The sequence below is a fragment of the Phaethon lepturus genome, unplaced genomic scaffold, assembly GCF_000687285.1.
Source record: "Phaethon lepturus isolate BGI_N335 unplaced genomic scaffold, ASM68728v1 scaffold13232, whole genome shotgun sequence".
NCBI classification, from domain to species: domain Eukaryota; kingdom Metazoa; phylum Chordata; class Aves; order Phaethontiformes; family Phaethontidae; genus Phaethon; species Phaethon lepturus.
The window spans coordinates 4,330-16,997 of NW_010522345.1; the positions used below are offsets into that span (position 1 = coordinate 4,330).

The following is a 12,668-nucleotide window of genomic DNA, read 5'->3' on the forward strand; positions in this document are numbered from 1 at the left end:
AGGCTTAACTGAGAAAGCCATAAAAGCAAAAAAAGAAGAATGAGAGAGATACAATTAAATTATAATAATGAAGATTAGTGCTAACCAAGAATAGCTGTGATGCAGTGAAGATTGCAGTGAAGGAAGTTCTGATATAAACCAGTATCCACGTGGAACAGAGGCACTTGACTGTTGTGTTGCTCATTTATACCACGAGGTGAGTACTAGTAACACACCTGATAGGTCTAAAAGTCTCTGGTTCAACTCTTAGCTGGCAGCACCCAGTGGCAAATACACGTAAGGATGTGACTCAAAGGATAAATCCATTTTCCAGTGGCACATGGATCACTGCTATTGCTACCTCAGTATTGCATGCAATAATTGTATTTAATCAAGGTAACATTCTTCATTTGTAGCCCTACAAAAAAAAAATCCTGTTTCATTACACATTTGCAATTAGCATAAATTATGCAAAACAAATCTATTACCTTCTACATCAGGGTCTCCAAATGGGTTTAATTCTGCTGTGTCAGGATCACCAAAAGGGTTCGTACTAGAGTTGGCCAGGTCTCGCTCCTCTTCATCCAGAAAATTAAGCTTATTGATAAGCTCTATAAACAAGTTGGAATATTGTTTTAATACAGATACAAACTGTTCATTTAACATATTTCAAGTTGAAAAAACCTTGTATCAACAGTCCCTCGAAACACTGCACCACAGTATAGCACGAACTGCACAACTAAGCTAATGCATTTCAGTAAGTACACCAACAAAGGAGGAAAAAAAAAGTGAAATGAATGAAACTTCTATTTGCTGATCAGACCATCATGTAACAGAAATTACTATGAAGAGAGCCTTCCATTATCTTCACTAAATAAATGTTCCAGGATATCTAACAAGCTAAATACAGTGATTTCTTTTTGGTTGTTCACATACATGTTAACTATTTTGGATGTAACATGCATGTAAAATCAGAGAGGGGACATTTTGTCATGTTAGAGAGGTCAAGTTAGGCTTGGGGTCTGTTCGGGGTTTGGGGTTTTTTTTGTAATTTTTTTTTCTTTCTTGTTCATTATCAGATGACAACGGAGCTGTAGAGGAGATAGACTCTTTCTCTATCTTATTGTTACCTGTTGGATGCGCTACAAATTACTGAGAGTCATGCTGGGTGGAAGCACGGAGATAAAACTGACAGTTGAATACAAGCAGGAGTCAAAAGGTAACAGGTCACAGTAAATACAGACAATCAGAAACAGAAAGAAAGGAGGAAAGCTCATAGACCTTCAGAGGAACTGGCTGATTTAGCTGAAGGCATATTTGCTCGCTTTATGCAGTCATCTTGATCTTCATCTAAGCTGCTCAGAGCATTCAACTGGTTTACAATTTCTGTAAATAGAAGCCAGCCAAGACAAACGTAAGGCAAGGGCATTTAATGAAACAGAAGTGGAACGAACACTGTTACTAGAAAGAGAGTGAATGAGGGTAAAAGAGAAGACACTCAGAGTTAATTAAAAGAATACATTTAGAACAAGTCCTTACAATGACATACCTACAGCAAAGCACTTGTGTAGGTTCTTCAGTGATAATTTAACAAGAAATTCAGTTAACAGACATAAACAAAGCCTTGCCGGGTTGCTGGTGTCAGCAACAGTAATTAGTTTTATGAGGATGAGTATGCACATCAGTTCAAAACTTAGATGTACTAGATATGATTTAAAGACTTTTCCTGCTCGTGAAGAAAACATGAATTTTAAACGACTGTCAATCAACACGAAACTGCCCCAGAACAATTTTACCTTCCTTCTAAACCCTTAAGGCTACAGAAAACTAATACATACGCATGCATTTTATATATTTTATTTATCTATACACACACACACTGATTGTTTAATGTTTACGAGTCACCATTAAATTCTGACCTACGACAAGTCGAATTTATCTAATAATTCTAAAAGATATGGTCCGTATTGTGCTATGAGAATGCGTACTGAACATACATATTGAATTTGCCACTGTAATGCTATGCAAGTAACACCTTACAGTTTGGTAAAATCCTCTTTCACCTTCTATCCGTAGTGGAGAGCTCTGAATTGTCACAAACTAACAATTTTTAAAATGTATTAGTGTTTAATTCTAGCCAAGAAAATGATGCCTCCATAATTCTGGAAGAAAAGAAAGAAACAAAAAACAACTAGGTCTTAGTGGCTTCTGGCACAAGGGGAAAAATTCCTCTCTGATCCCCCCCTAAAGTAGTCCCATCCACAGCATCTGACAAATGTAGTTTCTGTAGTATTGGAGATTGAGCGTGGGGCATCTCTGAAAGACCTCAAACGTAGGTTTCTGTGGAGAGGAGACAGCCCTCCTCATCCTTCCAGCTGACAAACAGGCAGGAGAAACCTGTGCAGGAGAGATGATCCTGCTTGTTGAATACCATTGCCCCTCTGACAGGTTTTTTCAACTCCTGTCTTTTCCCAATGAAATAAATGGATGATGTCTTCTGGCATCAGCAGTGAAGTTAAAGCTATGTAGATACCTTTACTACACACTTCTCATGCCAATCATTCTTGGATTTCCTTTAAACTTCAATTTCTTGTGTACATAGGAAGTTACTTCTTCATAACGCTTTTAGTTCACCGCTGTTTTGAACTTGACTTTTTCTCGTATGGCTTTTGTTTGGAAAAGCAAATGTTTGTCACTGACACTTACATAGTAATCTTCATTCTATGAACTAGTTTCAAGGAGCAAGGAGCAAGCGATCAGATTGAGGTGAAAATTGAGTGGTACTGTGACTGTCCCAACTCATGCTGATGCCCACAGCCACCCAGAACTTCTGAGCAGGGGGGACTCATGCTTTTTCACAGGGCAACCCTTTCATCAGTTGACACAGTGACACATCTCTTAATTTCATGCCTTCACACACAGCATAAAAAGCCTGAAGCCAAAAGCAGAGTCCAGAACCTGAAAATATTTCAGTCATGTGGTTAAAAACTTCTTTTCCAAATTTAAACTGCTTTAAGATATGCCAATCTGCAAATTACCAAGTGATATGATCTATGCTGTCAATATCTATTGGACATAATCTATGCTGACAATGACAGAATTCCTCTTAACCTCACCTCCTAACTGTTCTTGACCTTAAAGCAAAAATCTGCTTAGACGGGATTAGATTTATATCTATCCACACAGAGTTAATTTCACCATTCTCAATTCCTTATTTTTAGCTCAAACAAGACTATTGTCCTAAAAAATAACACCAAAACTGCCCCAAAACTCTTAACTTTTCTCCGTATAAAAATCATGTATACACCTTAGAGATCTGAACAATATAATACTATCTTCTGGGAATTTTTAAGACTCAAGGTACACAATGGAAAAAACCTTGCTGTACTCAAATAAAACAGAGTTGACCTTATAAAACACTAGTACAAACAAATTACTAGCTTAAAGCAGGCTGAGATGCTGACATGATTTACAATCTATTATGCCAGCATGTGAAAAAAACCCAAAACAATTACAATTCAGTTTTTATTGTCAGAATATAACAAATTAAGTTCAGAGCTTTAAAAAGAGGGAATTCTTTGATGTGGTCTGAATCACCTGGTCGCATCTGCCAACCTAAACACCCGTATGCACTACAATGTTTCTCATTACAGTATTAAATGGTTTATGTCATATTTTGGAGTGTGGAAATGGTAGGTTGGAGATTTATGTCCTATATTATCTTCCACAAATCTCATTATCTACAAATGCATATTAGCTTGTTCTACAAGTATGTGTCATATAAATCACTGGTTTGGGTTTGTTTTTTTCATTCTTCTCTCTTGCTCTTGGGTTTTTTTTGAGTAGCTTGGTGCTACTGACAAAAAAGAATAAATCTATCAGAAGTTTACATGAGAGGTACAGTTTTGCAAATGGCAAGAAAGGGTTACACATACTGCTCTCCAGAAGCCCGCTCTTGAAATATGCTGGGATTCGGACTCCTGCAATATATGGCACATGGGCACGTTGCTGAGTCCATGTGGTGCCCCAGGACAGTCACCGTGCTCCTGTGCAGATGGAGCAGGAGGCAACTATTAACTTCAGCATAAGGCTCTAAGCATAAATTAAAACATTAAGAGAAGCAATGTATTTATTACTACCCTAAGTTTGTGAGTTATGAGCCACATTTCTTCAAGTATGTTGGGATGCCTTGTCTTCAACTGAAGACTAAGGACAGGATAATTCTGGGAGGTTTAAATTAATCTATATTAATAGCATAGAACCAAAATATTTGAAACTTATTTCATGGCTACAAACATCATGTTCAACTTCACGCAAAACAAAACAATTATGTGGAGATACAGCTTTTACACATGAAAAATTTAAACAAGTATTGGGAAGGAAGGGGAAAAAGCCTGAGACAGAGGGAGATGTTTTTTAAAATTAAAGTAGTGCTTTGAACAGAAAACATCTTTCAGTTTGATCTTAAGGTCAGTTGTATGGCAACAGCTCCCATGTTGACCACACCAAATTCCACAGTGCTTTTGAGGTAGGTCAGTATTGCGCCACTTATTTCATAGCTGAAGAAACAGAGGCTTACGTACCCAAGGTTAGGCAATACATCAAGGAAGAGAAGCAGCATTTCCTAACTCACCTGCACCATCTAGAGCCCCATTCAACAGGTCTCCTTTGCTCTCCTAGCGGTGGATATATTTGTTCATCTATAGAACTGTAACTTTGGGCCCAATAAAAAAAATTAACTTCCGTACACTGCAAAAAGGAACAGTGTCTGTGATAAAGATTTGCAGCACCTCTTCTTGCAGCTGTGGCTTGAGAATGACAATGTTTCAGTCATCAAGTCATCCAATGTTTCTGTGAGAAGACCTTGAGTCAAAAGTAGGATAAGAATCCCTTCTGCTTTACCACTTACACTTTACTTTTTCAAAGCTCGCTTACAAACACTAACCATGTAAAACGCCCATCGTTCCTGTGAAGTAGTGATAGCCAGTATCCCCATTTTACATTTGGGAAAACAGGCGCACCAAGGCGAAGTGATTTGCCGCAGGGGACTCTGAGTCAGTGAAGGCATTCCAGCTTGTGCGGCTGCCAACACCCTAACACGGCAACAGATGAGAAAATGCTGGGAGCAGCAAGCTTTCAAAACGGTTATGTAACTTTCTCAATTAACTTCATGGAATTCTGTGAACACAATTTTTTTTGAAAGAAATTTCAGAAAGAGTACTTCACTACATCAGTTTTGTTCCATTTCCTTATTTCTATATTCCTTCCTGTTGGTTTGTTTCGTGGTGGTGGGGTTTTTTCTGGTTTTTGTTTTTTTTTTTTTTTACAATGATTCCTATCTTTTTCTCCCTTGGTTCGTCAGCTGTTCTCCCTGTATTTTGGGAGATTATTCTTCCCATTCATTATATTTATTACAGGAATCACTCCAACTGCCACTGAAATCAGTCTTGAACACATGTTGAAATAGATCCTTTACATTTTATTTATTAATGTTTACTTACTGCCCTCTGTTTTATGTTCTCCCATTTGCTTGGGAAACTGCATGCACTCCTCCTTCAACAACCCTCTCATCCCTCTCCTTGTCTAATGTGGGAAAAGTTACCCAGGCTAACAAAGCAACTCAGCTGATGTAGCCAACACAAGAAGAAGAAGTCAAAGGCTGACCTTTCCCCACTCAAGTTCCCTTAATGATGCAACTACAGAAAAACCAACCCAACCCTCCCATCTTGTATCATTAGAAAACAGCATCAGAACAGGCTGAACAGTGAGTCGATACAATGTAGTTCAGAATTATTTATTGCTTCTGCCTTTCAAGTAGGTCTTGTAATGTTTGCTTAGAACAGCTAATTTTGGCCTTTACAACAACAGCTGGAAAAGCTGAAATGCCTCTAAAGCGACTCAACCTAGGACCTTGAGTTGCACGTCAGACAGCTTACCCTTGCCCGTCTATCTCCAGAGACGTTCACTACATAGCCGAAGGATAGTGGACAGACTAGTCTAATCTACATCAGCTTTTTGCTTGTTGGCTTGTTTAGATGCTGAACACTGCAAAACCAATAAAGTTGAGAAGCAAGATCTGCTGCTTTTCAACTACTGTTGAACCACTTCCTTCTGCACACAGGCTTTCCATAGCAGTCCTCAGTGCAGTATCTAGGCATATCTTAATGGAATACTTCTGTTGAAATAGCTTATATAGACTTTACGTAGTGTCTCCTTTATGTGCCCGTCTCTTCTCTGTGATTATGGCCTGGTGAACATGTCAGGTTTTGTTTGGTGTTCTAACCCGCACATGAATTATTCTGGTTACACTAAGAAAGGAGAAGACAACCTTGCAGAATGATTTTAGTATGACCAGACTGGTATATCTCTGCTCCCTGACCAAGAATACATTATCTCTGTCTCTCAAATATTTCATTCTGGACTTTCCAATCTGCTCTGTGCCAGACTCATACAGCGTAAGTAGAGATTTGGTCAGGATACAAAACATTTAATTGAATATGTAAAGCACAGAGAAAATATATTTGCATCCTTTCACAAGACTAAATACAACTAAGTAATAACTGCTTTAGGCTGAAACTTTTGATTGCAATGAAAGCTTGAAAAGAAGCAATGAAAGTAACATTTTGTAACACTAAATCAACGTTAGTCTGGATTTTCAAGAACAGATTTGACAATTTACTTCTCTGTCTGGGATGCTCTTCCCCACCTTAGAGAAGTATCCCTTTATTTCAACAGACATTTTTAAAGAGCACTGGCGGGCATGAAGGCTGGCAGCAGAAGTTAATTTGTCTTTTCCTGGTATTTTTTTTACACTATGAGTTCCTGCAGACATTAACGATCTCTACCAACAATTTACCATCATCACATCCTGATCTGACTTGCATCGATTAGTTCAGCTATCCTGGACACACTTAGCATTTTCATTGGCAATTCAAATGTGGTTATACTATCTCACTTCAAACAACCTTACTATCAAATTCTGTTAAAGTCCTTAATGGTCTCCTGATTTCATTTTCATGAGACACCCCAACCAAAAGGCAGAAGTATGCTGCCTGGAATTACCATGTTATTGAGCAGAACCTCAGCACCTACCCATGGCACAATTCATTTCGCACTTATTCTCACAAATTGTCTTCATTATTTCACTTCAGGTCATCCTCTTGCCTTCTCACTCATTGACCCTTTCCCTCTTTTTACTCCTCTGTTCACACTGGTTCTTTGCTTCCCTAAAATGCTACCTACTTAGTGCATTCTCTTCTAAAAAACAGGACACACACACACAAATATCAATGCTCTTGAATTCACAAATATTAAACTTTGTTGAGTTACGGATGGGTCCCTCTTCAATCAAACTATCCTAAATTCTATTTTGCTTGGGATTTTTTTAAAGTTAAATACAAACACAGCATGCGGATAAAATCCACAGGACACAGCTGGCAATTAGCAAAGGAACTATATCTTACCATCCCTGTGGCAAAACCAACCTGTAATTTTTGCAGCCTTTTCCTCTTGATTCACTCTGTTTTCTTCATCTTCTTCATTGTCTTCCTCAAAATCATCTAGATTTCCAATATCAGCTTGTTTCATACTCATCAAACTTGCCAGGCTTTGCATGTCTTCATCCCTAAATAACAAAGTTAAAACCAGGCATTAAAATGCATCCTGTTAATACCACATCTGATACTATTGCATTATTAAAAATCCTTTAAATATCTTTATGCTTTCTTTTCTTCAGGGAGGTCTTTGATATCTCAGATCTGATCTTCAATATTGTGAAAGAACAAAATGAATACACTCATGTATATTAATTTCTGAAGGGAAAGTTTTCTATTAACAAAATTCTAAAGGGTAAAAAAGTGCTGCCTTGCATCAAGAGTCAATTTAAGGTCTGCTTCTTAAAAATTTAAACCAGCCCAGAAATGCTACTAAACACTTCAGTGAAAATGAAAATGCTTGGTCAGACCTACTGTCCATATGCTGCACGTGACACCTACCACTGTATTCATTCAGAACTATTGACACTGTTACAAAAATTAAAATCCCTTTTCTAAACATCTGAATTCATTAACAAGATAAAAAGCTATTTCATATCAATGGCCAATTTATTTGCCTGTATCGCATATATATCTCCCTCACATAACTGTACCTTTCATATCAAATATATGTTTGATGAAAAGATGACAGTACGTTTGTTTCATTAAAAAAACACGATTGTTTAAGTACATAATGTCATTCTTGAAGGAACGGCAGTCTTGCCTCTTCTTTTCTAAAACCGTTTCAATAGGTTTATTGGGGTTAATCAAATTTTTTTTTTGGCTTCTTACCATAAGACAGACTTGGGATTGCGTGGCAAGGGAGCACCTCTGCTGAAAACAGCCTAGAGATCTTGGTGGAGAGCAAGCTCAAGGACAGCCAGCACCATGTCCTGGTAGCCAAAGGAGGCAAACAGCATCCTGGGACACATTAAAACAGGACCACAAGCAGTAGCTTGAGGGAAGTCATGACCTCTATTTCCTTGGAGTCATTGAACTGCATCTATGGCACTTTGTCCAGTGTTAGGTCCCACAGGACAGGAAAAGGTGTTGATAAACTGAAGTAAGGTCAGCAGAGGGCCATTGAGATGGTTTGGGGCTGGAGCACTCGCCCAGGTGAGTGCTGAGGTAAAGAGACTTCTTGAGCCTGGAGAAGAAATGGCTTCAGGAGAACCTAGCAGCAGCCTGCCAGCATTGTTGAGAAGACAGTGGTGCAAGGTGGAGGATGAGAGACAGTGGACATCAACTGAAACCAGAGAGGTTCTGATGTGATGTGAGAAAAAAGTTGGAACAGTCATCAACAAGCAGTAGGATGGGTTGTCCAGAGAGGTTGTGCAGTCTCCATTCTTGAGGGTTCAAGCCCCAGTGGGATAAAGCCCAGAGCAAAGTGGTCTGATCATACAGCTAACTGCTTTAAACAGGAGGCTGACCTGGATAGCTCTACAGGTCCCTTCCAATCTGAATTATTCTATCTTCTTTGAAGTTGATCATGATACAACCAGATGCACAGATTTTGTGCCTAACAATGCCAAGAAAACTATACAAATTATTTTAATGGTACCACTTAGAAGAATAAAAATGATGTACTAATCATGCCTCAAGTCTGCACAGAGGCAGTTAAAAACATGGGATTAAACTCAGTGATTTAACATGTTGTTAAAATCAGAAACTCTTTGGGGCAATCATTTCCTACTGTGTGAGTTCAAAGTAATCAGCACTACAGAACCCGCAGTTACACAGGACAACTAAGTACTTCTATCAAAAGTATTAATAATACTAAATGTAAAATAAGTAGCTATCAGGAAGTCACAAATGCCTTTCCATTCATGCAGAATCCTCAGGTTTTATCTTCTCCATTTTATAACCAATAGGTTAAATCAATTCTTTAAGCACAGGGGAAAACATGTAGCATCCTATAACTGCAACAATAGGCAGACTCTTCTATGCACTGAAGACAAAAAGCTGGGAGCAGTTAGCACACAAATCTTGTGTATCACATGTTCATGTAAAGTTTAGAAATGAAAAGGTCTCCAAAGTACTATTTCTTTTTACTGTCCTTTCTTTATTAATACTTTATAATATTTTTTCTGTGTTTTAGAAATAAGATTATTTTTGATACTGCATAGCAACAGGTTGCAGTATTTTCTTTACAGAATGCATAAAATAAAATTAAAGGTTCATCTCACTTCATAGAACTACAACAGTTTGTAAGAGATGTAAGCAAGCCTTGGCCTAGATACCTTTTTTGCATGTTCATATATCTTGACACCTGAATTCTGTGTTTTATTTTGACTAGTAAGACAGTCTCTATTTACACATACTGGAAACCAATGCTTTAACAAACAGCAGCTTTTTTTTTTTCAGGTCCCTGGTTCAGGCCAATATTAAAGCCCTGTTGTTAACTTACAGTCTACCTGCTTACAATCTTCCCACTGAAATTGACAGATTTCAGACTGAAGAAGGTATATGTGATCCTAAATGGATCAGCTTTTACAAATTATGGCCTCAAAACCCACTAAGAGCCTAGTATAGCTATTTACTGTATAGTTCATGGATGCTGGTTGTTCCAAAAAATTTAAAGACGCTAACAGATACTGACTTTTTCATTCCAATTTTTACTGCAATAAACCGCGTTAAACTGCAGCTAAATAACCTCAAAATATCATTCTTATATGGTATGTCAAAATGTGGTTTACAACAGGTTAATCAGAGAAGGGAAACAGTAATATTAATTAACAGCAATTAATGCATCTGTGGCTTTCAAAGCATGCAAACAAAAAGCCTTTTTGTGTCAAAATGTATGCCTTAACATGGCAGTCTGGAAAGCAACAGTTTGGGGTACTTGTATTGCAGTGGGCAATGTCTACAAGCGCATTCAGAATACTGAAAGCTAGAAGTAAATTGTTAGCCTTTTGGAGGGAAAAAGAAATTTTAAGAAAGGTAAAAGAACCACTAGAGCAGTAGTTTCCCCGTCTACCTCTTTTTGCTCTGCCATTCTCACATTCCCATATTCTACAGACAGAAAGGAAAAGCAAAAGAGGATAGGTGACAAAAGATCCATTCTCCAGCCACATGAAGTTGTCTACATGAAGTTGTCAACATCTGACATCTTGAATCTGACAGAAATTGTAGCAGAGGTTATAGGACCTGCAAAAATAATCTGTATCTTCTGCCCTCCAAAGGCTGTTGAAATAAAGTACAGAACGAAGTGAGTGAGTAGGGGGAGTGGTAATCAGTGCCCAATTGAACTCTTTTCACACTATGTTCCCGTGTTCAACCCAAAACCTTACTTCTGACTCCACCCTCTCTCACCTTACAACTGGCTTTGTCCTTCTTTCATTCTTTGTGAAATATAAATAGATGAAATAGAAATAAGTTCTCCTTCCCACATTTCCCTTGCAGTCTGCTAAGGGTATTGTTAGGCGAACACACACATGCACACAAACGTACACTCCTGCTGATTTCAGACCTGTAGATATTTTTAAGCTGCCGTTATTTAGAATATCTATAACTGTCGAGGACAAGCCATTTGTCTCTGAAGAACACAAGACTAAAATCAGAGTAAGAAATGACTTTTACTCAGCTAACAAACTAAGTATGGCAGGAATGATAGGTATGCTGAAGGATACTCTCAAATTCTGCCATTCTACACAGAAAGAGCTCTTTATCCAAAGAATACTTTGAAAAGCAACACAAAGCAGGCTATCTAGTTAAAAAACAGCACCACACACACACACAACAACTTACGTGGCTTTTCCTTCCCTCAGGAAAATACAAGATAAAGAGAACTGTAGTGTGGCAGATACCACTTTCTTAGACAACGGCTTGAATTTTAACTTGACATCTGTCTGTGTAGGCATGGGACTTGCATATTGCTTCATGTTGATGCTGCTGGTAGCAAGTGCTTTTCTGCGTCCAGAAGGAGATTCCTGAAAGCAAGGGAAAAATAAAACTAACATAAAAGGTGCTGTTACACTAAAACCTCTATGTGCATAAACCAAGAAATACATTTATTAAATCTGCATCATGTTTTTCCAAGTACACAGGCAGCAGGGTTTGGTACGGTCCTTTCTAGAGAAAGAAACCCATTTCTTAAACTAGGTCAGCCACCAATGGTGGTGGTGCAATGGAAAAAAAAAAAAGTTATTCATTGTGATTTGTGGTCTTCCATATGGGATCCTAGGTCTTAAACTGTTTGAGCTTGTAGTAGCATCCACAGCACACATCCTTTTAAACAAGTGGGAACATATCTCTATTCCTTCTGATAGTAAACTGGACTAGTTTTGTCCAAACCTGGATAGTCCTGGACTAGGACTTCCAACCTATGGAAGACATGGATTTCAGTTATGCATATATTTCTTTACATAATGGTATGAAGCCATCAAGTTAATATTTTCAACTGCTATCTGTGTTCAATGCTCAAATATAATGCCTGAATATTTTTCAAAGCAGTGGTACTTCTCACTAATGTTGTACATGTACTATCAAGAATGACAGGTTTCTGAAATTAAGGTTGACAATGCTTCCAAAAATATTGATAAAAATTCTGCAAGGAAAAAAAAAGTAAGAAAAGAGAAAGATAAAAGCCTAAGTTGTATTTCAAGATAAATGTGTTGCTCACAGTTTAGTAATTCAGACAAATTAATCTAAAATGCACCTAAGGATCTACTCTCTTGTTCCATCTAATAACAGCACCAGCGGCAAATGAACAATTATATGTAATAAAGCTCCAGTAACAAAAATAAAACAAAAAAGCCCTGCTGTTAACTCTTTTGAAAAAAGTTCTCACATATAAATACTACATTTTACTGCAATTGACAATTTGTGTTGAATAAAGAATACTAATTCAATCAAAACATTCAAGCATCCTTTCTCAAAGTACTCGACATTTCTGCCCAGTAGAGTAAGTCAGAATGTAATATGTCATCCCCAAAGAATACCTTGTTTAAAAAACTAGCCTTATCTGTCAGATTATGCACAGCAATATTATACAGAACTATTAGTGCATGTAGATACCTTATGAATGAATTTCAAAAATGCATCAAACACTTGAGAAGGATTTAGGCCCTCTCAGAAGAAATACTTAAGAATATGCAAATACTCTCAACTGAATCAAATTGAACAGATGCGACTATCACAAACAATACAAGTGCTCTT

The 12,668-nt window shown here is 37.7% G+C and overlaps 1 protein-coding gene across 1 annotated transcript in view; it reads right to left on the minus strand.

Moving 5' to 3' along the window:
* Positions 1 to 467: 467 nt before the first annotated feature.
* Positions 468 to 12,668, minus strand: part of LOC104616675 (EH domain-binding protein 1-like) — a gene marked incomplete at its 3' end in the record, with an annotated part of 69,291 nt that continues 57,090 nt past the window's right edge. The window contains exons 5-7 of the mRNA XM_010281757.1: positions 11,259 to 11,440; positions 7,464 to 7,603; positions 468 to 590 (exon numbers count right to left, since the gene is read on the minus strand). Coding sequence (XP_010280059.1) covers positions 468 to 590; positions 7,464 to 7,603; positions 11,259 to 11,440 — 445 coding nt within the window. The remainder of the gene's footprint in view (positions 591 to 7,463; positions 7,604 to 11,258; positions 11,441 to 12,668) is intronic.